The 25,332-nt window shown below is 37.2% G+C and overlaps 1 protein-coding gene across 9 annotated transcripts in view; it reads right to left on the bottom strand.

The window, feature by feature from the left end:
• ARHGAP12 (Rho GTPase activating protein 12) overlaps positions 1 to 25,332 on the bottom strand; it is an 85,590-nt gene that overhangs the window by 10,014 nt on the left and 50,244 nt on the right. For 5 of the 9 annotated variants that reach the window (XM_064505816.1, XM_064505812.1, XM_064505818.1 and 2 more), the window contains 7 exons: positions 20,970 to 21,095; positions 17,184 to 17,258; positions 14,287 to 14,348; positions 12,578 to 12,659; positions 3,932 to 4,036; positions 3,484 to 3,582; positions 828 to 930 (listed from right to left, as the gene is read on the bottom strand). In XM_064505816.1, the coding sequence (XP_064361886.1) occupies positions 828 to 930; positions 3,484 to 3,582; positions 3,932 to 4,036; positions 12,578 to 12,659; positions 14,287 to 14,348; positions 17,184 to 17,258; positions 20,970 to 21,095 (652 nt within the window). The remainder of the gene's footprint in view (positions 1 to 827; positions 931 to 3,483; positions 3,583 to 3,931; positions 4,037 to 12,577; positions 12,660 to 14,286; positions 14,349 to 17,183; positions 17,259 to 20,969; positions 21,096 to 25,332) is intronic. The other 4 variants (XM_064505815.1, XM_064505819.1, XM_064505817.1 and 1 more) reach the window with 2 other exon arrangements.

Raw genomic sequence — 25,332 nt, 5'->3', positions numbered from 1 at the left:
ACACTGACTAAATGGTAACTGACGCGTATAAATTGAGCACAACATTTTAAAAATACAACTGGGTTTCAGATCTAGTCCTGCCTCTTCTTGCAAATTAAGTATAAGGCCAGGAAGCCAAAGATGGAAAATAGTCTGCTCGATTAATATATTTCTGTGGCTAGGGAACAGAGAAATTAATTTCTCAATTCTGAAGAAGTAATTAAAATTTATTAGTTTCTCTAAATGAGCTGTTATAACATGAATTAGCAACTCAGTGAAACTGCAGCATAAGTTAAAAGGTAACAGTGAAAATATTTACAGATGCTGTATTACAGACAAAAACTAAGGAATATAATCTGAATCAGACTTGAATATGTGAATGGTCAGAAAGTCTTATCCAATTTCATTTTTAAAAGCTAGATAAAAAATGTCTGTTTATTTCTGTGCATTTGACAACACCTTGAAAATAATACATTTTACTACTGTCAGCTTCTCCTATTGTTTGTGCTATAGTAAGCACTAAAGATGTTTGGCATTTCTGTTTCTTTGTTTTTAAGTATTATTAAGTAAACATGAGTGAACAGTTGCTAACTGGCACTACTCTATAGAGTAAACTATATCAAAGCCTCTTTCCAAACTTGAGTAGTTTCATTTTCAATGGCCTTTGGAATTCTTCTTTTCTATTAATGACACTGAAGTCAGGAAAAAAAAAAAACATGACTTTTTTTCCTTTCTGTGTACTAATAGTTCTTTGGAGTTTTTTTTTTATTATTATTAATTTATATCCACTTCTAATCTTAATTTGTTAGGCACAACTAAAATCCATCACTAGAAATTTTTAAACTTACAACGAAGTTTCTTAGAGTCTTTGTTCTCTTTCTCTTTGTCTTGTTTTTCTACCCCAGGGGAATCTGGTACTTCATCTTCTAATGCTTCATCAGGCTCTATGACCTATTGATTTAAAAAGATACAGTGGTCAGTTTGTCAGTACATAGAACACAGCATGAACAACAGCATTTCTTGTAGAGTTCTTCAGTATACCTTTTTTCCCTTTAATGATAGTCAGTTGGTTCCTTCCTGAACTCTAGATGCTAAAAATATCTTCACAGGCGATACCATTCTCACTGGCCAAGAGAAAGTTTTGCTGGACACTGAAGTACAACCAGCCTTTAACGATAACACTGTCATGTCAACCAGTGAACAATATATTAAGTGTTTTTTCAATCCAGTAGACAAACATCAACTATTTCATTTACATGGTCTTGCACTTAATAAGGTCTAAAAAAACATTTCTTGAGCATTTACCCTATTTTTAATTTCAGCAATTAGAATTCTCTGCGACAGAAAATAGAAATGCCAGCTGGAAACTTTCATTATTGTCACAACACACACTGAAATCACTCTGACAAAGCAAATATATCAGAATCTAAAATCGCTGTCCTGCATGTTACTGTTCTTTCAACATATTTTTGATAAAATGTAACAAACATAGTCAAGCAAAGATGTAGATACTGTTCTAGTGGGAACACAAATCGTTCAGATCAGAAGCAAACTTAATTCTGAAAAAAAGTTTGCTTCAGATCTGAAGGGTTTGTGTACCTGCAACTTGATACCTATACTTCACATGTGACCTCAGATGTATTATTCACCAGATAAAACAACCTCCTTTGGCCTCGGTACCATGCTCACTTATGCAATTGCATATTTCTTACCTTACTTCCACTATAGCGGACTCTACTTCTACACTACTACAAAAATCTGTCCGTGCGACCTTATCTTTTGTTGCAAGGCTATTTTAAAAATACTGCAGTGTTGCATACTTCAGACCACTGAATAAGTAAAAGCATAAACACATCAACTAAGTTGCACTTTAATTTGAAGGGCAATGTTAGCTTTAACCAGCCCTCTTTCTTAGTTGTTTTCAAAAGCTTTGGAAAGCCCTTTTACATGCCAAAAGGTCAGTATAATCAGCCTCCCAGTTAATGTCCCAGCTAAGGATTCCTCCACCACTGAGATCATTTGGACGGGATTCTCTTCAGGAGGCCTCAAAGCATTTTAGGATTATTAAATTTGCTTCAGAAAAATCACCATATATTCATATTACAGAACAAGTGTAATCTAGTAACTTGGAAGCTTCTGTATGTAAAACAACAGCTACAATATTCACAGACTGGTTTACAGATATTCCTCTTGCACCGCATATTGACATAACAGGTTCTAGTCTCTTTCTTTGCTCCTTTGGGACGCTAAGTAACAACCTTCTTCTGAGGAATATTTCACCACACTGGAACTAGCCATTCCAGAAAAGGTATTTATGGCCACTACCACCATCAATTTGAAATTTGCTTCAGATCTGAAGGATTTGTGTGCTCGAAAGCTTCAGTGCTCCGAATTATCAGGTAATCTAATAAAATACCTTTTATCTTTTCCTTTGTAATCTTCGGTCTTTCAGCTACCACCACCTGCCAGTAATACTTCACATTTCATCAAGAGTGCTGAAAACTCTCCCTATTCTACCACTTACCTCCTCAATCTAAAATGTAATACCTCATTCCTGTCCAAATTATGTCTTCTCATCTTCATATACACTAAAGCAGGGCCGAAACAGCAGTTGCGTTACATGGATCAAACAGGGGAAAGCTACTGTTGAGTGACTGCCTTGCTTGCTCATTAATGCTCATGACATTTTCATACCAGGAGAGGCCTCAAACCGAACACTTAAAGAAACTAAACCATTCATATTAGCCTGCTGCGTTTGGGTTCTCATATGCGGAAAACACTGTCAGGGCTACGAGAAATGAAGGCTGCTGACTGACAACAAAAGCATCAACATTAATTATTATCCATTGCCTGGAGACTAAATAGTCAACAAAAATGCAGCTTATGGGCAGCCGCCAGGCCTGTAACCACAAAAATTAAGGACACACATGAAACTATCTTGAAATGAAGGTAATTTTTTCTCCATTTTCTGAATTCAAAGATGTTAAATCTCATTTGTCAGTATCCAGAGCAAATGCTTGATCACTTTTCTGTTTGTAAGAAGTTGGCATTATGCAGTCTGATCAGAAGAGATAATACATTTTGTCAGGGCTTTCAATTTACACAATAGTGAAGTCTTAAGTGAAGAATAGTAACAAATTTTGATTGATGTACTTTACAAAGCACTCCTGTGGTCATCCTTCACCTCCAGTGCCCCTTCATTAGCACCTTTCAGGTCACTGGGACAGAACAAGCATTTGGCCGCAGAAGGAAGCTCACTTCTGAGCTGGAGATGTAGTCCACATCTCCCGATTCTCAGTCCAGCGGACCATCCTTCTTCATTCATCACTATTAATTTTATTTCACTAGTCAGCAGCAGGAACTGCCATATCCTCAACCTCCTGCCCATACCAAAGAAAATCAGGAAATGAAGAAGTAGACGAAGCACTCCTGTAGATAGTACACCAATTATTTTGCTAAATACCATCACCTTGAAAACAGGGCCTTCACGATTCAAGCACATACCTGGTTGTTGATGGTATAATTCAGAACTTTATACCATTCATTAATAAAGCTGTCATTATCGGATTGAATCAAGAGCTCAGTTCCTTGGCGAGTTTTTAGCTTTAAAGAAACAAAAAGAGACATCATCAGACTTGGTAAACATGCTAGAATTCGAGTGAAATTATCTAAGACAGTGTAAACTTCTACCTGGCATAACTTTTAGATAATAAATATCAGCTCAAGAACACTTACCAATAAAAACAGTAACACTCTATCTACAACTCAAAACTAAATCCCATATAGGTACACTAAGAATGCACAGCCCTTGCAAGTATTAATATAAGCTTACACATATATTTGAGACACAAGATAATATATAGAATTTTGGAACTGAGCAAACTGAAGGTTTTAGATTTAGGGAAAGTATATTTAAGTACAAGTAATTCTGCATTTATATAAAATAACTCACCTCAATAACATTCTTTTTGCTGGATTTGTCCTTTGAAGCCCAGTCAATCAATGCCCCTTTGAGATCCACAGTAAATTCTGGCTTAGACTGATTGACGCCGAACTTCTGAAATAAAAGGAACAATGATGATGAATTTATTTTTTAAAAAGGAACTCCTAATGCATACCAAGTCTTGAAATTCTCTAAGTATAACACATTTTAATTGCAGTCTACACAATTTAACCCAAAAACAGTACTTTGCCACAAACCAGAGGTGATAGCAGGAAAGAAGAAGAAGGAAAAAAAAGCCAAATCCTCTAAGTATGCCTAATTAAAGCTACTCAGCTTAAAGTTTTTAAAATTAAATAACTTGAAATGCCAACCAAATGCCAGCCATTTTTTCTTATAGTAGACTTTAGTCAAGATAGTCCAAAACGTAAAAAAAAAAAAGAAAAAAAAAAAAAACTGGCTAACAAACAGTTTAACAAAAATTATACTGTCAGTTAATCAACATTCGTACGTAAAAGCAAAAACATCCAATCAGAAGTAGTAGTTTTGCTAGATAGGAATCACTATGCTCTTATACACAAGGCATTGCTCTTGCACTCAAAGCTTTCAGCTTTTACATTTTCAGAAGACTTCTTTTACTAAATTCAACAATGCTTTTTACATTAAATTTATTTCATATTTTCCTTCAGTGCTTCCAATGCAGTACTGCAGCATATCCTTGAAAGTAAAAAATAATCAATTTCACTGTCTAGCTATTACACAAACATCAAATAACCAAGTGATAAAAAAAAGCATTTAGCTCACAAGCAACCCTTCCAACAATTTGAAATCATCAGTGAGCTATTTCTTCCTCCTAATTTTACATTTATCCTCAGTAAATTTTTAAAACACTTACTAGAATTTCATCCTACACAGTGTAGCTTTAAGGTGCCATTTAGCAAGGAAAGCAATTTAGTGATCCAAACAAACAAAAAAATAGCTCTGAATAAAATAGGTAAATAACTAACTAGGCAAAGCTATAAGCCAGTTGGTTTTGGTACAGAAACTACATGCTGTACCAAGCCTAGGGGGAGCTTGTAGCATCAGATTCATCAAAAAGCTTGTCCTCTATTTCTTAAAAAAAGGTTTGCTGCGTGAATGCTCTTTGTGTGATGGCTCTGTGTGACTTAAGCTCCAGAACAAGCTCCTGGCTGCAAGCAGAAGGCTTCCGTTCTGGTCAAGAGGAACTTAGGTAAGGTGAGAAAAATTGCTTTAGACCACAGAACTAATCTGCTTCTAATTAAATTCCCAGCAAGGACGTTAACTAATGCTAATTATATTTTAGATAGGCCGTTTATCCCAGAAAATCTCCTCCCTTGGTTCCTAACAGCAATTAGATACAGAATGGAAAGTAGCGTCCTAACTTCCTTATTCTACCTTTAAAATATCAGACTAGTGGAATATTTCAAGTTTGCCCAATGCAAAAAAAAAATTAGCACCTGAAAAACAAGTCAGCTTTCTAACATGGTTCTCAGATTCCTCATCCAAGGTGGTTTCTGACTAACCACCCCACAGCTTTTGCCAGAGGCCCTGCTCAGACACGGCGCTCATGGATACATGAACTGTCCTCACAGTTGTGGGCAACCACGCAACACCTATCCATTTAAGTTAGATTCACACAGCTGCTTCACGTAGGACCAAAGTACACCAGCCACAAAACACTGCTGGACAGCCTAGAACAGTCTTGAAACATGCTGCAATAGACCAACACCTATTTATAGTGTTTGTGACTGGAAAGAGGAGGAGAGCAGTGCCAGAGCCCTCTGCAGGTTGTTAAAGAGCCTCCCAGGCGACACTGGGCAGCACAGGAGATGATCTGCTGTGAAGGAAGTCAGACAGCAACAACAAAAACCGTAACAGTCGCTACTCTTTTGACCAGAGGGAAAATTTCCCTCCTGACTTCCAGTATGTTAATTTGTTGAATGCCAAGCAGGATGGCAAGACCAGGACGCCCCTTGAAACACCAATGCACCCTGCCCATTTTTTTGGCATCCTTTAGCATCTCAGACAGGCACAAACCCCCCCAAAATCAAAGCCACATTTATCAGAGGGGGGAGAGGAGGTCTTCCCCAGCTCCGTCACACAGTCAGTGCTACACCCTCAGCAGTGGCAGGGGGGGGGACCCACAGTGCAAACAATCCAGCCTCCCTACAAACCTCCTTGATACACCAGTATATCATATACTCCAACTTAATTTCCTTGTTCAAAAAAATTCTCAGTTTAGCAATCAGCCTGTCCTATGAGCTTCCCTTTTTAGGTCTCTTCTGCCCTGTACATTTGGAAGACCACTCAGGAACTTCACGTTGAAGAGTTAAACAAATCCTAAAGATTTTTGTTGTAAGTTTACTCATGACCACATGTACTTGCTTCACAACTTAATATTATCCTTCAAAATATGAGGTTCTCTTTCTTCTTGACTTTTGACTTGCTCCTCTCCAACATTAACTAACATTTCACCTTGGTTAAATAACCCAAATTCAATTTAAAAAAAAGATCTTGTATTTCTTTAATCATCCCAAGAGTGTCCTCTGCATTTTCACTAAACTAAAGTCACTTTCCCCGGCAAGCAGAACTGCGTGCAATACTGCAGCAAAATCTGATGAGTGCCTTGCGTAACTTCCTTCTTTCTCTAAAAATACCCTGCCCAGTGCAACATGAAGTCAACCAAATTTCCCTCTTTCATATCTGCACAAAACTGACATCTTCTGATTAAGAGCTCCTTTTTGTATGTTGAGTGTCCCATTTTAAAAAAAGGCTATTATTTAATAGCCCAAATCCATGCATTTCAGGATCCGTTTCAACACATTATATTAAGATACAGTCAGCACAGTCATTAATTACTCCCTCATGAGGATCCAGCAGTCCCTATGGCAAGCAAGTATCTCTCTGATGCACCAGAGCAGTCTTATCATGGCCTGTGGGGTTTTTTGTGAAAATGAGAAGCCAGCAGCCATTTCACTCCTTGAAACCTTCCAGGAGCAAATCCACTATACAGCTGCTCAGCTGCGTACAAGGGTTAACTGAAGGCAACTGGATGCTCCTGAGGCAAGCAGGTTTTATTGGGAGCAGTAGAGAGAAAATCTTTTTCTTTAGCATCTGCTACAACCCAGTCATAAATTCTGCTTTCCCAAAGCAGAGTGCACTGCCAAAGTAAACACTAGCCAGGATAAATTCAGTTCTCACTGATTCCTCTTTTCAGCTGCCTGAGCAGTTTGGAAAAGAAAGCACTTTGAGACAAAATGAGGGGAGAGGTCTAATCGTGACACTGCCAGCTGACCTACATATGAAGCCGTTCCACGCTCACTTCTGAGGGTTTTTTGTTGGAGGGAGGGGTTGAATGATGAGATTTGTTTACACTATTTCCATGCCGGAAGTAACTTCTACTTTTTAGAGAGAATAGATTCTTCCCCCTCCCCCCCTTCAGACACGGTAGATATGAGCAGTTTAAGGGCCATGTTGAAGATCTGTGCTGACACCAATAGATAAAAGGCCTCTTCAGTCTTGCAGGAGTTTCTCTGATGAGCCTTGGAAGCCTCCACAGGGCGAGCGATGCAGTTGGTACTGTGGTACATTTTAACCAGCATCCTTCAGAAACAGAATCGGGTATTGCTTATGGCAAGACTTCGGCATGTACATATGACACCTGCCGTTCTCATTATTTTGTTCCTGGTTAGAGTTGTGCAGAACACTTAATTCCAAGTCTTCCTCACGTATGGATGGAAGGTAGAAATAGTACTGAGGGGACAGATGCTTCCTTGTGGCTGGTAACAAGCTTCCAAACTTAATAGCTTTGGCAAGAAAGAAAAATCAGCATTCAGAGAGACAAATCTTTCACCGGTTTGTGTTATCCATACAGTTTCCAATAGCTGTATTGTGCTTTTTATATCATAATCAGCTGTGGCAGGTGACCAAAAATAACACACACACGAAGTTTCTCCAAAATCACTGAACTGCTACTAAACAGGTTTGAAACTTAGTAAAATACTTTTTCGATATGAACACCATGTCCCTTATCTCTACCTTTTCTGAGCAACTGGAATTCAATTTAATTCTTATTTTAAATCCAGACTGTTGTTCCCCTCTCCTTTCACTGATGTAACTGAAATGCACATGCAAAAATATGATCTGCAGTAGTCACCTAGCGTAATTCAGACTAACAATTTGGAGTAATTTCCATATATTTCCAGGATGTCTGATGCATTTATCAGTACAGAAAAGTATCTGGAGTGACTAATATTTTCAAAGATGCCATTGAAGAATCATACTTATTCTGTATGGTCACAGCAAAATGACAGAAGAAAGTTTTGCAGCTTGACTCTGATGGAAGTATTTGCAATCCAAACTTTTCACAATAATCATCTGAGCTCCTGTATGCTCAGCTATGGAATACTGATGAATTGTAGTAATATACATATAGCATCTTTGCATATAAACACAGCGGTATAAGAGAGTAAAATGAATTTGCACAGTTCAAGCTTGAAGAGCATTTATCTCCTTAATGTTTAATTGAGAAGTTCACCCACTTCTTGATTTACCACTGCCGCCATACTTAATATTGAAGAGATGCAGCTATTACAGAAGTTTGGCAGATTAAACTTTCTAAGCAATTACTACTTGTTGTGTTTTATGAAGCTGCAATGGATGTTACAGCTCTTTCACACCAGAACTTGAGAGAGGCTTTCTTTCAACATTTGAAAAATTAAATTTCTCTGAAAGAACATATATATATATGTTATACATAACATATATATATATATGTATATATATATAAAAAGAAGTCCACAAATTTCCTTATAGATAACAGTATTTTAAAAAATACAAAATTTGTACAAATTGTCTGGCCTGAGCTTCCACACACACAGCAATGCATCTGAAGACAAAAGGAAAGGCAGCTGCATCATTTTTTGCACAAGGTTAATTAAATAAGCCTGCAGTTATTGGCCCCCCAGAAAAACAATGCAGGGATCACCAGAGTGGTCATCCTAAGCCTCAGGAATCCCAACTAAACTCCAGATTTGTAGCTCTCTTCCTACTTTTCAGAGGGATACAGCCAAGATGCTAAAACGATTTTATAAGCCACCAAAGCTTCAGTCCTCAAGAAGCCAAACTGAGACACTGCTTTTAATGTTTTCTATATGATTTTCTCCACGTAAGCTTTAGTTTGATTCCGATTACATTAAAGCACTGAAAAAGAGAGATTAAAAACCAACTGCACAGCCAGTCAGCCTGTTTCATTCTTCCACTACTAACGTTATTATCTAAATGCTTCCTTACCCACCTTTGGCAACACACTACCGTATCAGTTTCTGATAAGCAGCATTTCTGCACTTGGTACCTACACCATATAACTATCTACAGATGCTTAAATTGCAAGTAAAGCATCCCACAATTTACATCAGCTTTCTGCCTTTGATATATAAACAGAACATCCTTGAGCTCTTTTTCTTTCATCTTCTTAGGAATAAGGCTTATTTTCAGGTATTTTAATTATAGCCATAATGAACCAATATCACGTACATCATTATATCAAAGGCATCACAGGTATCTTACAAACATACTAAATTAGTTGTGTTAGAAAGAATTAGACATAAAATATCTGTTAAAAACTGACTGTATCATGCTCTTTATTAGTCAAGACACTAATGATTCAAACAGTAGGCAAATTTGGGATTCAGTTCTGGCACTGATGAACCAGATAATCTTTGCAGTTTGTTCCATTAGAATAATTATGAGATCATTACAATCACTTGTGTTAATCTGTTCCTTAGACAGCCTTCACAAAACAGCAAACAGGATACATGAGGTGTTACATGAAATGACAAAACAAACATTGGGGAAGTTCAAGTTTACTTTCAAGATTAGCGGCAAACAGCCTTACAGTGACAAGAGGCATGCAACAAGAAAACATACAGTGATAGCTGAAACTTGGTCAGAGTATACATAGGTGACAGCAGGCCGATGACTGAGAGCATTTTTCCAAGAAGAAAGCAGCGAGAGCAAGAGCTCAGGAATTGAGCCCGGCTGGCAAAATGACTTGACAAGAAAAAGGAAGAAGAGTGATGAAGTCACAAAACAATGCACATAAAAAAAGATATGGTTATATCAATCACCGGTCAAGTGCTAAACAATTATTCTCTTAAGATGAAGATAAAATGTAATTCTTACCATATGAAAGACCGTTAGATTTGATTGCATCATAAAAATATTGATGCAGATCTCAGTTTTAAATACCCCCCAAAATATTTCCCAAGCCCAAAATAAATAGCGTGTGCACTGAATATTTACGTATCTACCAAGCCAATTGTGAGTAGGCCAAGAGATATGCAACACAAAGTCCTTGAAAGAAGTTCTCCCTTAACATTTTCAGCTTCTGTTTATTTTATCCATATTGCTAATGTTTATTTTGCTGACAGTACTTAGATATCTGACAGTACAGAGACCTGAGCCTCACACAGAAATATTCTTATCATACAGTGACCATATTTTTGCTGTACTTAAATTATCTAAATGATAACCCCCCTCCCCCCACCAAATGCATTTATTTGGAAGGTACAACAGAATTTACATTAGCCTCACTAAGTAATAAGCAGAGTTGCATGAGTCTCCTTTACAAATAATTCAATCCAGTACACATACATTCCTAACAATATCATACATTTATAAACAGACTCTTAGCTTAGCGTGTGTTTTAATGATATAAATCAACATGCTTTTTGATCTATGGCTAAATTTGGAATAAGAATACTGGTAGCTGTAATCAAATCTCTGAAACTTGAGTGATTATTCAGGTGAAATAATTTATTTTCCAGATAAAATATATAAAATTAAAGTACTTATTGGGTATGGTAACATTAATGTTAGTGTGCTGAAAAAAGTAGTAATAATCTTTATGCAAAGAGACTAAATATCAAGCCCAGGATTTTCTGTTTTATCAAGTCGGTTGATGAAACTGAACTTGACTAAACTATGGACAATGGTTGAAGGACACGAAGGGAGGCAGAGCAATGAATTTAAATCACTTTCCTAATCCCAGTATTTCTTGCTTCAAAGCTCAACTTCTAAGGTATGCCAATATTTCTTCAACATGTTTTATTATGAAAGTTATATACAAAGGTAATTCACAAGTTCTGTACACTTATCTATTGTTATACTTTTCTCACTCATGAGTATACTACTTACATTTACCTAGTCTCCTAACATTTCCAGGTGGGAAAGTTAGTTACTTTCAGATGTATACACATTTCCATTCAGTTTGCTGTGCTGCTTCTTTTCTGCACACCTGCTTCTCCCATTTAAGGTGTGAGCAGATCTCTATGTCACAACATCCACTTCCTACCATAGAGTGGTGTAATTTACATTATTTCATACCATTTTTACTTTTTCCTTCCTTTCTCCTCTCCCTTCTGCTTGACCATCTTGCCCAACCTTATTCTTTCCATTCTCTCCTATCCCACTGTTATTCATCTGCCCTCACCCATTTTCTGCAGCCATCCCTTCAAGAGAAGCAGAAGGGCAGAAAATGACATTTACAACTCTGAAATGAACTTAATGCTTTAGAAAAGAATAGTCAATACCAACTCAATACTGCCCCAAAACAAAAACAAGGAAAAAGACGAAAAAAGAAAGTGAGCCAAGTAGAAAGTTCAGTAAAGCATGGCAGAAGAGCATATAACATTCATACAGTTTTGTTGGAATTAGCATGACAATTTGCTGGAATAATCGATAGTGTATCTGACCTTCCGTTAGTTATTATAGGACATCCACATGTAGTTTAAAATCAGAATTCCCAAAGTGGGTGAATAGATAAATAACCATTTCTATGCCCATTAATGCAAGAATGCAGCTGGATAAATGCAGTCAATTTAATTATAAATGCTGTTAAGCCAGAGATAATATAAAAATTGAACTATTATCATCTTGAATTTAATATCAAACAACTGGTTCTTATTTGGGGAGTATCAAAATAGATACAAATATTTGTAATGCATTATATAGCTATAAAACAAAATACGGAATTCACAACAGCAAAGAGTAAATGATATGTAAGACAGCAACACTACAAGCACACCTTCTCCCTTGAGCTTCAAAGCACTCCTGCCTACACATCCACTATTAGAGCTCTTTCCACTTACAGTATTATTCAGATATTCCAATGCAACAAGCCAAGCTTCTTTATTATATATATCACATTCAAAATTACCTTGATTTTGTGAAAGATAACCAAGAACAGTAAGACAAAAGAACCCTTTAGACAAACACATTCATAAGGAACACAAAAATACTTGGTCCGGAGTAAAAATTTCAGCCTACATACTTTTCATTTAATTAAAATAAGCTACAGGACATCTGAAGACCCTTTTATCAGCTTTTTTTAATCAAATGTAAAAATGTTTCTGAAATACAAGATAGCACATACGGTTTTCTTCTCACTCTACATCACAATTGTTACATTAAGCTATTTTCCTGCCAACTGCTTTCCACACACGCTCCCCCCCACCTCTAAATTATGCATGCATCTTAGTATTTAAGCCCTACAAATAATACATGGACTTTATTATGCTTAATGCGATTAACATTAAAATGGGGTGGGAGGAGGGAGGGAGTTATTCTTGAGCTTACCCAGCCAGTTCCACTTCCTTGGGTTTTAGTGAACAGCAATGATGAACCTTGTAACACTGCCCATGAAGACATCCAGTTCTTTCTGCAAATATTTGCAAAGAAGTATCAGATACACTGACTTGGAGAGTAGATATTTGCGCTGTCAATATTGTTGGCCATCTGACCTGTGTGTTAATATACTCAACCATATATCCAGTCATTAGTGCCATCAGTAAGTGTTAATTGCTATTATATTTGTAAAAGGGACCATATACTAATAGTCCCAGCCTGACCAAAGCCTAAACCAAAGAAAGCTCATTAGTAGCAAAAGCAACTCAGCAGGAGAAACACCATACATGTATAATTTTAAAGAGGAACACTCAACCAAACAGATTATATCAAAGTACTGCACAATTCTGAAACCGACTCGTCACTGTTCACCCTTAACTGGGATGCAAATGACCACTTCGGCAATAAAATGTTACGTATCTATAAAATTGAGAGTTGTTCCAGCTGTCTGACAAATTGTTTTTATGCTTGAGTACCTGTCCTGCTGGGGTTAAAAAAAATAAAAAGCTTGTCAAGCCTCAACAGCTTATTCCCACTGCCCAAACCTAAGTTATTACTGAACAGCTCTAAGTGACAGGATGGCCACATTGCTTCTTTCTGTACAGTAGCCCAGTAATCCAGGTCAATGATGCCCCAGGAGCGTGCCGCAGAAGTGGTGAGTATATACTGTACAGTGGCAGCTTGCAGGAGCCACTGCCCACCCTCCTCGTGGGCTTTCGGCACTGGTTGCAAAGAGCAGCTCCGGGTGAGAGCTGCTGCCCAGCAGCACTGGACTGGCTCAGAGGGACTCCAGAAGACCAGCTATGTTAACCATTTAGTTATCAGCTACGCTACCAATTAAACCTGCAGGAGAAGGAGGCCAGCTAACATGGATCTAGATATACACAATACTAGATCTAAAAGATTAAATTCAAAAAATTAAATGTAAACAAAAAAGGGGGGAACTATACCTAAATTAGATGAAGCAAAGAGCCATACTTGTTCAATATTTGATACTGACTATTTGCAAAACAGTAGAATTTAGGTTACACAGCATTATCTACTATGATTTATGCTGTAAAGGCCTCCCCGTGGGACAGATGAGGGAAATGAGAAATGAAGTCATTACCCATGGCGGGGAGGGGGGCACACCAGTGTTTGGTGATATGTTGTACTGGAACCCCTTCACAGGTGATGTGTTAGAATGAGTTATGCGCACATAATGTACACTCCTTAGACATTAAGGGACATGAAATGAAAGCCTGAAGACCCTTTTTACACTGATTCTTTCAAAGTAAAGAGACAGGCTATATGTATAACCTGCTTTGATAGATTCTTTGTCTAACAAGGGTTCCCGATTTTTAAAAGCCCTCTGTCATCAGTGTGCCATCATGAAATCACAGCCCGATATGGACAGTAGCCAAGCTGCAGGTTCTCCAGAGACCTGGCATACACCAGCCTCTGGCTCTCTCAAGTCCTAAAAGTATCTTTAATTCACTGGCAGAATTGCATGCTTTAATTCGGAACAGGGAAATGTTGGGTGGTACATACATAAATAGGGCTAATTCAAACAAACAAACAAACAAACAAAGCAAGAATTGATATGCTGTAAACACTAAAGTCAAAAACCTTACACAAACTCTTATGCATACATACTTCTAGGAGTCTCAGGGTAGACTTACCGAACTTTCTTCCCATTATCTGTAATTTTTGTCACGTTTAATAACCCATATTTCTCTTGACCCTGTAAGATGCAGTTAGACATAAACATAAAAGAAAATTTATTTATCCTGTCATTAAGGCACTGAATCCCCCCAAATAATCTGTTCCTGGCAATGAGCCATGTTTGTCTACATTACAACTTCAAGAAACTGCAGTAAGTGTATTTAAATTTGCAGAGACACTGAAAACAAGGTTTCTCTGGGGAAGTATTCATTACCATTCATAAGGTACAAAGCTTTCCTTCTGCAAGGTCTAGGTTCCTTGGGCAAGCCAAACTTAAACTCTTTGTGGTACAATACAGTGAAAATTTTAAACATAAAGGTATAATGATTTGTGTGCCAGTATATTGGTACTAGAAAAATAAGATTAGTGACAAACAATCAGCCTTAATTCTGAATTCTTCTGTCAAAGTTATTCTAACATAATTGCATATTTTAAATAAAACATGCTTGAACTGCATAAAAATATTAATATATTCATTTTAAAAACAGATGAGTGAAAAATTTCTTTGGTGTCCTATTTTTTCCTACCCCCAAGCAAAAGATTAGAATTCTAAACCACTTAGTTCTGTCTTGTTGATGAAAATCACCTAAATTGGCCTGCCTCTGTATAAATTTGGAGATCGATCCATGAATGGTGGAAAAAAACATCATTGAACAAGAAGGGTACTTTGCAAGTGTCAAGAGGTAAATATATCTAGCTTATAAGAATATATAAAGACTGTTTGAAAAGAATATTCTATGTTAAAAATGAAACTGCATTTGTACCATTTGTGATTCTCAAAATAAGCTAATAAATTCTATGATTTTCTTGTATCAACTCCTCATTGTCCTACCAGTGAATGGTGCTAAAGGAACATTCAATGGTGTTTTTTTTTTTTTTTTTTTTTTTTTGGTCAATTCCTTTTCAGTAACCACAGAACTGTTCTTAGCAGTTCCTAATTTAAGAACTAAGCTATTAGTTGAAACAATCAACTGGGAAAAGAATCCAAATTAGCTTTATCCTAACAAAATGTCCTCAATTTTAGATCCAATGGGAGGAAAAAACAAAAAAAACAAAAACAACAGAAACCACATACATTCTTTCTAGCATTCTCTTCTCAATCTCAAAATTAAATGGACTATAACTGCAGAAGAGGATACTGAAGAGAAATTTTTTGCTGAAATACTCTGACAACACTCTTACCAAAGACAGATCTGTACTTCATGAACCTTATAGATTTTATCTACTTGTTTTACGCACAGTGCAAGATGACATGCTTTCAAGGAGACTAACGTTTAGCCAGTGCTTCAGACACTGCTTTAGTGCAACATTAACTGCTCTGCATACTCAATCTGGTACCTCCATAAGCAAGCCTTTCCCAAGCCAATGACAAATGTACTTTATTTTCTAAAATTCACATTTTCTCTAGAAAAAATGAGTCAAAATTTAATTCTAAAACTAGCACTTTCTTTAGATTACTTTACCTGTGATCCATACAGACCACCACTAACACTCTTATGTGCTGCACCCTCCTAAAAAACCTTTGGCTTTAATAAGTTCAACAGCCTATTCCTACGCTCACAGTGACTGAGCAACCCACTTTCTCAAACAAACCCTGCTATTAATAAATCACACATGGTAGAGCCACTGGGAATGTCCTGAAGGGCAAGAATTATTCAGGAGAAAAAAAGTAGTAAATATCATAACGCCCTACTTCACAGCAACACTAGGGGGTACTAACGGGAAAATTAACATAATGTGCAATTGGGAAACAGGAGAAGGAAAGCAAGTTAAGGATCAAAATACGCAACAGGTTCAGAAGCTTTGTTTGTAATATTTAAATCCCAGCAGAGCGCCAATGACAACAAGGAACTTCTTCTAAAACCAGCAGTGACTTCTTGTACAAAATACAATTTTAATAACTCAAAGTCTGTGCTATATTTAAATACATCAAAATATAAGCAGCAATGATTGCTTGTGCGTAAGGCTATCAAAAACACTTGCTTAGTAAATAAACTATGTTGATTTTATTATGGAAAACAATACAAAAAGTCATGAGAATAGATCAGCACGTACAAGGCAGAGAACCATTCCTCTGGGCACAGAGTGAGGATGAAACTGGAGAACTCCTGCCCTTAATGCCCTGAACAACCTACTAAAGGACTGCTAACATTGATCTAGGGACACATTTCAATGCTATTGTAGCTCTTAAATTCAAAAGAGGAGTGCTGCACATTCTAAATTATTTCCCACTATTTAAAAGCAATGGTCACATTTAAAATTTAAACTGAACTGAAAACGCTGTTAAACATTAATAACAGAGTTGAGTGAGCTTAAGTTTCCACCAGTACCACAGAGCTAATTAAGCTCAAGTTTTCTTCTTTAGCAGATTAGCTACAGGAAGGAAAAGACATTTTTATTTTACTTATTGCCGAGTTCTCATAATTCCTAAGTCTTTCCAAAGAGATTGAAATACAAATAAAAAAATAAAGACACTGCATACAAAAGAACATTACTGCCTACTGACAGTGAGAGGTTATTGCAAGGAGGGGTATTTTGGTTTTGCTTTTACCCTCCAAGTTGCTAGGCAAGGAACTATAACTACCAAGAGGAGATAAATTCTGAGTCCTACATAACTTGACATAACTTTATTCTATAATGAATTTCTAACTCAATCTCCCCAACACCACGCTGTATTTAAATCAAGGATACCTACTTTGCCTTTTTGTATTTCTTTAGACACAGTTTAGATGCAATACATTCCTTTTAAAATATAAAACCTCAGAATAATTTTATCTCATTATATATATATTTTTTATATATAGCCCAGTTGCTACAGCATATACTTATATATTTAGACAATATGCATACTGACTGTGGCTTGATGTTTTGGTGAAGAAGGAGAGGACTCATTTTCAGGAAAACTCGCCTTAGAAGCAGTTGATGATTCCTATAAAATTCAATAGGCAATACAAGTTATTCTCTTTCTTACAGTGTCTTTAAAAAAGAAAAAAAAATCTTTTTCAACACCAGAGATGCGTAAAGATAGAGAAATGCATTTACATTCCTGGTTACAATGTTTACTTAAAAAAAGTAGTTTTTTGAACCATACATGATATTCTGAAATATTTTTATTATAAAACTGGTTGCTAAATAGAGTTCTTAAAAGATTTAAAGACTGCAATCAAATTGGGTTAATAAACACATGTCAACTTGAAAACAAAGTGTTAATAAACATATCTACCAAAGCAAAGCTTTCATCCTTATTAAGGAACAGAACTTTTGTATGACATTGCCATCAAATTATAAAGCATGTTCATAATGCTAACTTGTTGAGGGGCACTATGCGATGAAATACCATGATTTTAAAGAAAAGATTACATCTGTGTGGTTAGCAAATATAAGATTAGTACAATAAATAGTTTTCCATGTAGAAGAGTACATACAAGCTCTACTAATATTTGTAACTCAGGAAAGGTAATTTCCTTGTAATTGAGAACTGAAATTTTTCTAGAGATTTTTTTCTCTTAAATTAGGCATTAATTGTGGATCAAAAGAAAAAAAGCACTATGTCTCTGAAAACTTGAGAAATTGCCCAGCTGGAACCAAAAAGGCATATGTGTTTCCTCTCAAATAATGATCGCTTTGCACAAATAGACTGCTTGAAAATCTGCTAAAGAATTTCAAATAAAAGTAAAATGTCACTTGTTCTTTGTCATTGTTAATACATGCTCCTCCTCCAGCCCCCTGGTTTTTAATACCCTTGATACTTCTCCCAAATTCAGGGCCGCAACTTGAGCAGAATGTTTGTTTTTCCAGTATTACATAACAGGCCGCACAGTTGCACTTTAAAATCTACTTGTGCATCTACCTACAGAAGCTGCAGGCTAACTCTTTTCCTATTGTGCTGACACACATTAGCATTCCTAAAAACAGGCTACACGTTCCAGGCTTTCAGATGTCCACAGAAAAAGTTTTCACATGAAAGGTATTGATTTTGTCCCTTCCAGAAAGGTACAATTTTCTTCGCTTACCAAGCTATTTAGCTGGGTAAATCCTGCTGGCTATGTGCAAGTGCGTACCACCACCAATAAACGGTTAACAAGCATATTTGATATCATCAAATTCTAGCCAGCCATGGCAACCCATACACTCACTCGGACACGTTTCAAGCACTCTTTGGATGGGCCCATTTTCAGAGAATTGAGTTATGTTGTTTCTCCAGGAAAAACAGAACAAGGAAAATAAAATGAAAATAACTTTCCTAGGAGTCAGCTACAAAGATAACGGTGGGCTGATGCTCATATTTAGCTAAATACCAGTTGTGTTTTCTTCTAATTCACTCTGTATTTTACCTGGCTTTCATACGATAAACAGCTTTGGAACAAGAAACCTAGTATATGTGGTCATGAACGATTTCCCTTATCACGCACCAGCTTAAACCAATACACATAATAGCATATCTGCCAGTAGCGATAAAGCACATACATCAACATGCTAAACAAATCCACAACCTGCATGCCCTCCAAGAAATACTAGTTTATTCCTCTACTTCATACTTTTCATTCTCCCAAAGCATTAACACGTGCTGTACATGAAACGCACGGCCTCCTCACTGTTAGCAAGTGCATGCTGCCTGCATGTTCTGCAGCTGTTAAAATTAGAGCAACATCAAGCTATTGGCTCTGCAAACATGGCAAATGGTATATATCACAATTTGGCTACCACAGTAAACACTTGTTTGCTTCACTGGGTTCAAGGTCTTGGAACTCAAGCATTGGTCTTGAAGAAAAGAGTCGTAAAAAGAGAATTGCCGAGTAAACCGTTCCATTTATTCAGTGTTTTACCACAGCTTCCTCATTCAGAGCAGAGGCACCTAGAGGCCATTCTAAAGCCAAACTAAATCTTATGCCAGAAAACAAAAAAAAGTAAAATACAGGCTTCCATCAAAACTGAGGCCAAAATAATAACTTTAGCTCCAAGAGAATCGTTCATACACGTGAAGTATAAGCCTAGCTAGAACTGGCACCTCAGCTGTGATTTTGAGGACTCCATCCAGCCTCTTTTATGCAGTGGCAAATCACATTCTGTACAGAAAGATGCTGCTGAGGAGGAGTAGGGAGGACGAAGGAGCAGTAAACGGACCTCAGAACCACTCAAGCTAAACTAACACGTACAGGTGCAACCTGTGCCTCCCCCAGCCAAGTCTGGTCCGCTGGCTCCTCAGCACCACACACAACATATTCTAAGCTGACAGTTCAGAAGCTTAAGATGGAACCCAATAAATCCTCTTCTGAGCAGCTAAGTCAAATCTGGACAACCACAATTTCCTCCTTTTCCATTAAAAAAAAAACAAAACTCAATTTCAATAAGAAAAGCTATTGAAAAATAAAGGAAACAACGGGCTGAGTACCTAATATTGTGGGCAGCAGATCCATTTTCATTGCAGCTGCTTTGGTTTTGTCCATTTAAGTTCCTCTTTGGCATCTGTAATTACAGAGGCCCACTTATGGGTCTTTCTCCATCCCCCCAAGTCTACACTCATTTCACTTCATTTTCCCCTATATCTTTACAAAAAGGGAGCTTCCAGTCCAATTCACCGGTACTGAATTCTGCACTAGAATTTCAGTACTGCAAAATATTTTGCAGTTTCCACAAATCCTGGGATTGACCACCGCCAAGTTACAGAAAGCAGCAAGTCATCAGCCCCCGACACCGGTTTCGGTCCCCCCCTACTGATGCCCATACTCCTCCCGCAGCAGCACCATGCCGCAGCCCACGCGGAAAGGGCTGTGCCGAAGCAAACAGGAGAGAGGTGGGGGGCAACAGCGGAGAGGCTCTGTCCTCTCTTCGCTTAAGCACATCTGTCACTGTATAGTCCAAAAGGGACCATCAAGAACATGCCCTAAGAATGCACAGAAAGCTGCTTTTGTGTTTCTGGTTCTCAGGTCTTTTCAGACTAAACTCCCAACTCAGCTCTGGACCGGGATTAAGCATGGGCATTTTAGTGCCTTCAGTACTGTCCTCCATCCTTCAATAACAAACAGTATCACACCCCTGCTGCAACCAAGCCCAGCTTCTTCTCCTTACTAGAAGCATCACAGTGGAGATCAGCAGAGCAGTTAAAGGAATAAGCCCGCTATGCAATATTGCTACTATTTCTATCTTTAAAATGCAATTGTTAGTTTAGCCAGTACCACTTGTTAAACACTGCATGGACCTTCCCAACAAAACATTTTATTTCAATTGTTTATTTGCAATCTGAGAAGTGTGTTTATACTTGATGCTTCCAAAAATTAAAGTACTCAGATATTTAATATCAATATACCTCATATGAGAACCATGATCACATCCACAGTTCTTAAATTCAAATCCTGATTATGCTCCATAGTATGAACTGAATTACAGGGAATTCCCAAATATAAATAAAATGGCTTCACACAAACACTGAACTAACACTAGTTAAAATATTTCAAGGATAACAAGAAAAAGGCTATTACTTACAAATTAACAATAGCAAAGTTATCAGACAGATCTTGATTTTACTGAATATTTATACACAAAGATACAGAAGAAAGATGAGATTTCAGAAGTTAGTGCATACTGATTTCTTATAGAAAAGGCAGAGACAGTCAGTATTGCACCATGCACTCACTCCTACCTTATCGTTGGTGTCCAACACAATTGTACTGTGCCTCCATTTTGTTAAAACTATTGGTTCTTGCAGCCTCCTGTCCAGACTCCTACTTTTTATTATATCTCTCTGCTGCTGTGGTGAAGCATTATACTAAAGAAGAGAAAAATGAAACTATAAGTAGAATCTAGTTCATACAGAAACTGGACCATTCATACGTCTTAATAGCGCAAATTTTCAGATCCCTGATTTCACCCAAGAGGGGGAAAAAAAGCCTTGCTTTTATTTTGCATTTAGCATTCAGATCTAACTTGTCTGCAGTAGGCTTCTCTGAGGCAGTAATTAAAACTGGCCTGTTAGGACAGTGCTTTGTTTTGCCAGAGATGTGCGATTTCTGGTGTAACAGCCTACTGCCACTTTTCCAACCGACCAGCACACTGAGAACCACCAAGAAACTATAATCTTTCCAGCCACTATACAATTAGAATTACTACAGGGTTTAAACATTTGCTCTTCATATTGCACAAACAGTACTATACTACCTGTTGAGTTCTTGTATAAGAAAAGAAAAATCCTGTAATTTTACAGAAAATCCTTTAAATAGAGAGTTATGACCAGCTGTGGTGGATGCAATTCTCTTAGACCCAAAGGCTTGGCATGCCTAGGAAGGAGACATTAGGCAGCAGGGACTTACTTTTTCAGAAGGAACTACATCAAACCACTAAAAAGAATTTGTTGGTATGCAATGTACTTAAGCACAGAACATAAATATTTAGCAGGAACTAATTTTAAGATTTGGGGGGCGGGCTATAAAAGCAGAAGAGATAACAGATGTATCAGCATACAGCTTCTAATAACTCGACAGCATCCAAAGACGCACAAGTTGAGAAAATGTGAAGTCACGAGAAGGACCCTACATTTAATTAGATCTCGGGATTGCAGCAAACATATTATCAGTTGCATAGCCATTTTAAATGATCACCACCAACATTCATGCAGCTTTATAAAGAATTAATTACAAAAATATTTAAAACAAAGTTTAATACTGAAAACACAAACAAGAAAAGACAGCATAGATAAGTGCCGTCCCCCCCACCCCAAGTTGGTAAAAATCTCATTCCTTCTATTCAGCGTTAGAAGATTAAAATCTGCACGCTGAAAGAAATAGGAGGCAGTATTTCTGGAGTCATATAAAGGACTAGAATCCAAAACAGAGGAAAGTCAAGGGTTTTAATTTAAAAGGCTAAAACATTAATCCTTAAAAGCACACTGAATTCTACAGTGTTGTTAATAATTTACTGCAGTAACCTCAATGCCTCAGGCCTTCAAAGACAGAATAATGCACCTTTACGAGGTACAGTGAGATTAGAGTTAAACAACATAATGTAGTTATATTTAGTACCCAAATAAAGAGCCAACATTACTCCTGTCTGCCATGGCAGACACTGTTCTTATGTTAGCAGCTTTGTATTTTACTACGAATAGCGCTCCATTAAGTCAACAGATATTTAAATGATAAATGATAATTTTAGCAGTTCATTTAAATTATTTCAACATGTGTAACAGTAATGCAATACTCCTAATTGAAAGGATATTGCAGTACTAAGAATAAAATCTGGTAGTTCTTGTGCAGACACAAATGTATTGGTCATCATTGTAGAGATTCATATCAGAGATTGCACTGACACGTTTATTTGCATCGGGTTCAGCACATTTACATTCAGAAAACAGCTGCTATATTGCAATGGTGAGATGTATGCAACTCTCAGTTTATTTCCCTTTTTAATGAAAACTGAATCATCATTCATGCCGCAGGGTATCTAATCCCAGTTTACTTTCTTGTTATGGAAATATCCATCCTGCAGACAACTTGCTGATACAGTCTGAGTAAAGCATTATGCAGCAAAATTGCTCATATTACAACTAAAACCTAAATAATTTTCAGTGAAACTATGTTCAAATTGCTGCAAACAGTGTTCTTTGCAGCAGTTTTAAAACATTTAAGTGAACAGGTCAAATATTTCTTGCTGTGAAACAGAACTATGTTTATATCAGAACCATTTATGCATTTCAGCAACACTGGTGAATATTGGTTTTGGAAATCCTTCATACACTTTGCATTTCATTAACTTAAAAAATTTGAATTTGAAGAGTCAACAATTGATTGTAAAGCAATTTATCTTGAATTTAAGTCTATGTTAAGGGTTGCAATATGGGCATAGCCTAATTACAGGCGATATATATTTAAAAGGTGCCTTTGATACCATCACAAGCCATCAGGAGTTTACTTGGCTAACAGACAACCCCATCTTGAAGGATAAAGGACCTGCAAAGCATTACAAAATTCCAGTTTTACAAACTTATTTAGCAAGAAAGCAAAGGAACTCATCAACAAAGCACTGCTAACAATTCAGAAACACAGAGCCCTGTGTCTTAGCAGCTTAAATACTTTGCACTGGTGATATAAACTGTGCTAATAACCTGACAAGTTTTTACGGGAACATCTGCCATTTTTTTCCCCATTTTCTCACAATATAGGCGTCAAACATTTTTCACTCCAGTGTTTATGCTTTCTTTCCCTTCTCATTACAAACACTAGAATGCACTATTGCGGGGAAAAAAAACAAATCAGAAAAAGCTTATGTATCTCTGGAATCAAGACAAGACTCAACCTTTAAAATAAATAACTTCCGATTTCTTAAGAGAATTCATACAGGTATTATTTCAGACCCTGCACTGTCAGCTGAACTAGCCATCCTCTAGATCCCACTGGCTAAAGAGATCAGGGTGATCAGGTCAGATGCCTACACTTTGATGAATACCCCTCCCACACGCACTCTTTGATCTTGTTTTTTCTTTAGTGTTTCTAGTTCAAAATGCCTTGCAAAACAGTCTCAGGTCAGATTCGTTTATTAATGCTCTGCAGCACTACTACGCGCAGAAGCTGTTCCTTCCGTTAGGGGCAGGCACTGTGATATTTCTCACATTTTATCAACAACACTAAATGACCAAGTTGGGTTCCCCTTCCCTTGTAGGGAATGGTATTTTTACACAACTAAGTAGACTTTCTATGCCTAAACTTTGGCGTAATCTTCAAGACAGATTTGGCACGGGTCATTCATTTCAATAAAACTGACATGTTCCAGATTATGCACTGCCTAGCAGTGTGGTCACTATGATGCCACGTGCCTTAATCTCACGCTGTAAGAAAGTGCTACTCTTCTCTTACTTGTACAGCTTTTGATAATCTGGCACAGAGCTCCAAATATGTACCTTACTATTTCTTGAAAACTCTTCTCCAAACTCAATTTTGGTACCCTTTCGTTAATCCCTCTAGCACATAACCTCAATTTGCTCCCCATTTCATTGCCAGTTTCTTTCATTGGTAAGCGAGGACATCATTAAATTGCTCATAATCTGTCCACATACACCAAGTAACACAGACTTCTTGTTATAATAGGTCTTGGTGCAGGGTAAGGTGTTGTACATTTAGGTCACGCCAGGTTATTCCCATTGTTGAATTAATTCAACACCTTTGCAAGCTACTTAAAAGCTTTCTTTGCCTCAGTTTAAAATTTTTTAACCCTCTGAACTGGCCAAGTGGTTTATATTTAATTTTAACCTGATAATGTGGCATGGCTCAAGGCTCTGTCCTAGCCTAATTGTGAGTGAAATAAATATAACACTTCCGAGTTATTTGTAGCAGTCGTCCCCATTCTTATGGGGGATGACACAGATCTGTCAGCTTTAAGAAACAAAGAACAAAGATTCCTCTTTGTTTGCATTAGCATCATCCACAGCCAAATGAAAGGAGAAAAGAGTGGGAAGAAACTGAGACAGAAACTTGGTAAAAACAAGAAATTAAACATTTTACTCTACTTTCCTGCAGTCAAAGATGAGAACAGCAGATTTAAAAATATTCTGCTATCGTAGAACCCTTCACCACTCTGGATACTCTACCATATTATTTGCAGTTCTCCCAGACTGCCTGAAACTGAAGATTAAAAAAAAAAAAAAAAAAAAAAAAAAAAAAAAAAAAGTGTGTGAGAGTGGGGTTTTTTTGTTTGTTTTTAAAGTGATGCCTCAGAACAAGAACGTTTTATCTTTGGCTTTGAATTAACTTTCTCATTGGTATGACTGTCGTAACACCTACATTACAGGCTTTGCTTTTCTTATTGAATAAATCAATAACTAAATCTTGTTTCTTTACAGAAGTAAGACTCCCCATTTTTTGCTATAGTACATCTGTAGGGCAGCAGAGTTTGAGGCATCAGCTGCGCTAAAGCAATGGAATCTGTTCACAGTGGGAAGATACTGACCAGAGAAAGCAACTAAACCTCTAGTGCAGAAGTGACTGAGAGACACTTGTGGATAACCCACTCCAATTACT

Source organism: Dromaius novaehollandiae, chromosome 2 (assembly GCF_036370855.1).
Source record: "Dromaius novaehollandiae isolate bDroNov1 chromosome 2, bDroNov1.hap1, whole genome shotgun sequence".
NCBI lineage: Eukaryota > Metazoa > Chordata > Aves > Casuariiformes > Dromaiidae > Dromaius > Dromaius novaehollandiae.
The sequence above is the reverse complement of the archived record's forward strand: the minus strand, read 5'-3'. Positions and strand labels throughout refer to the sequence as shown.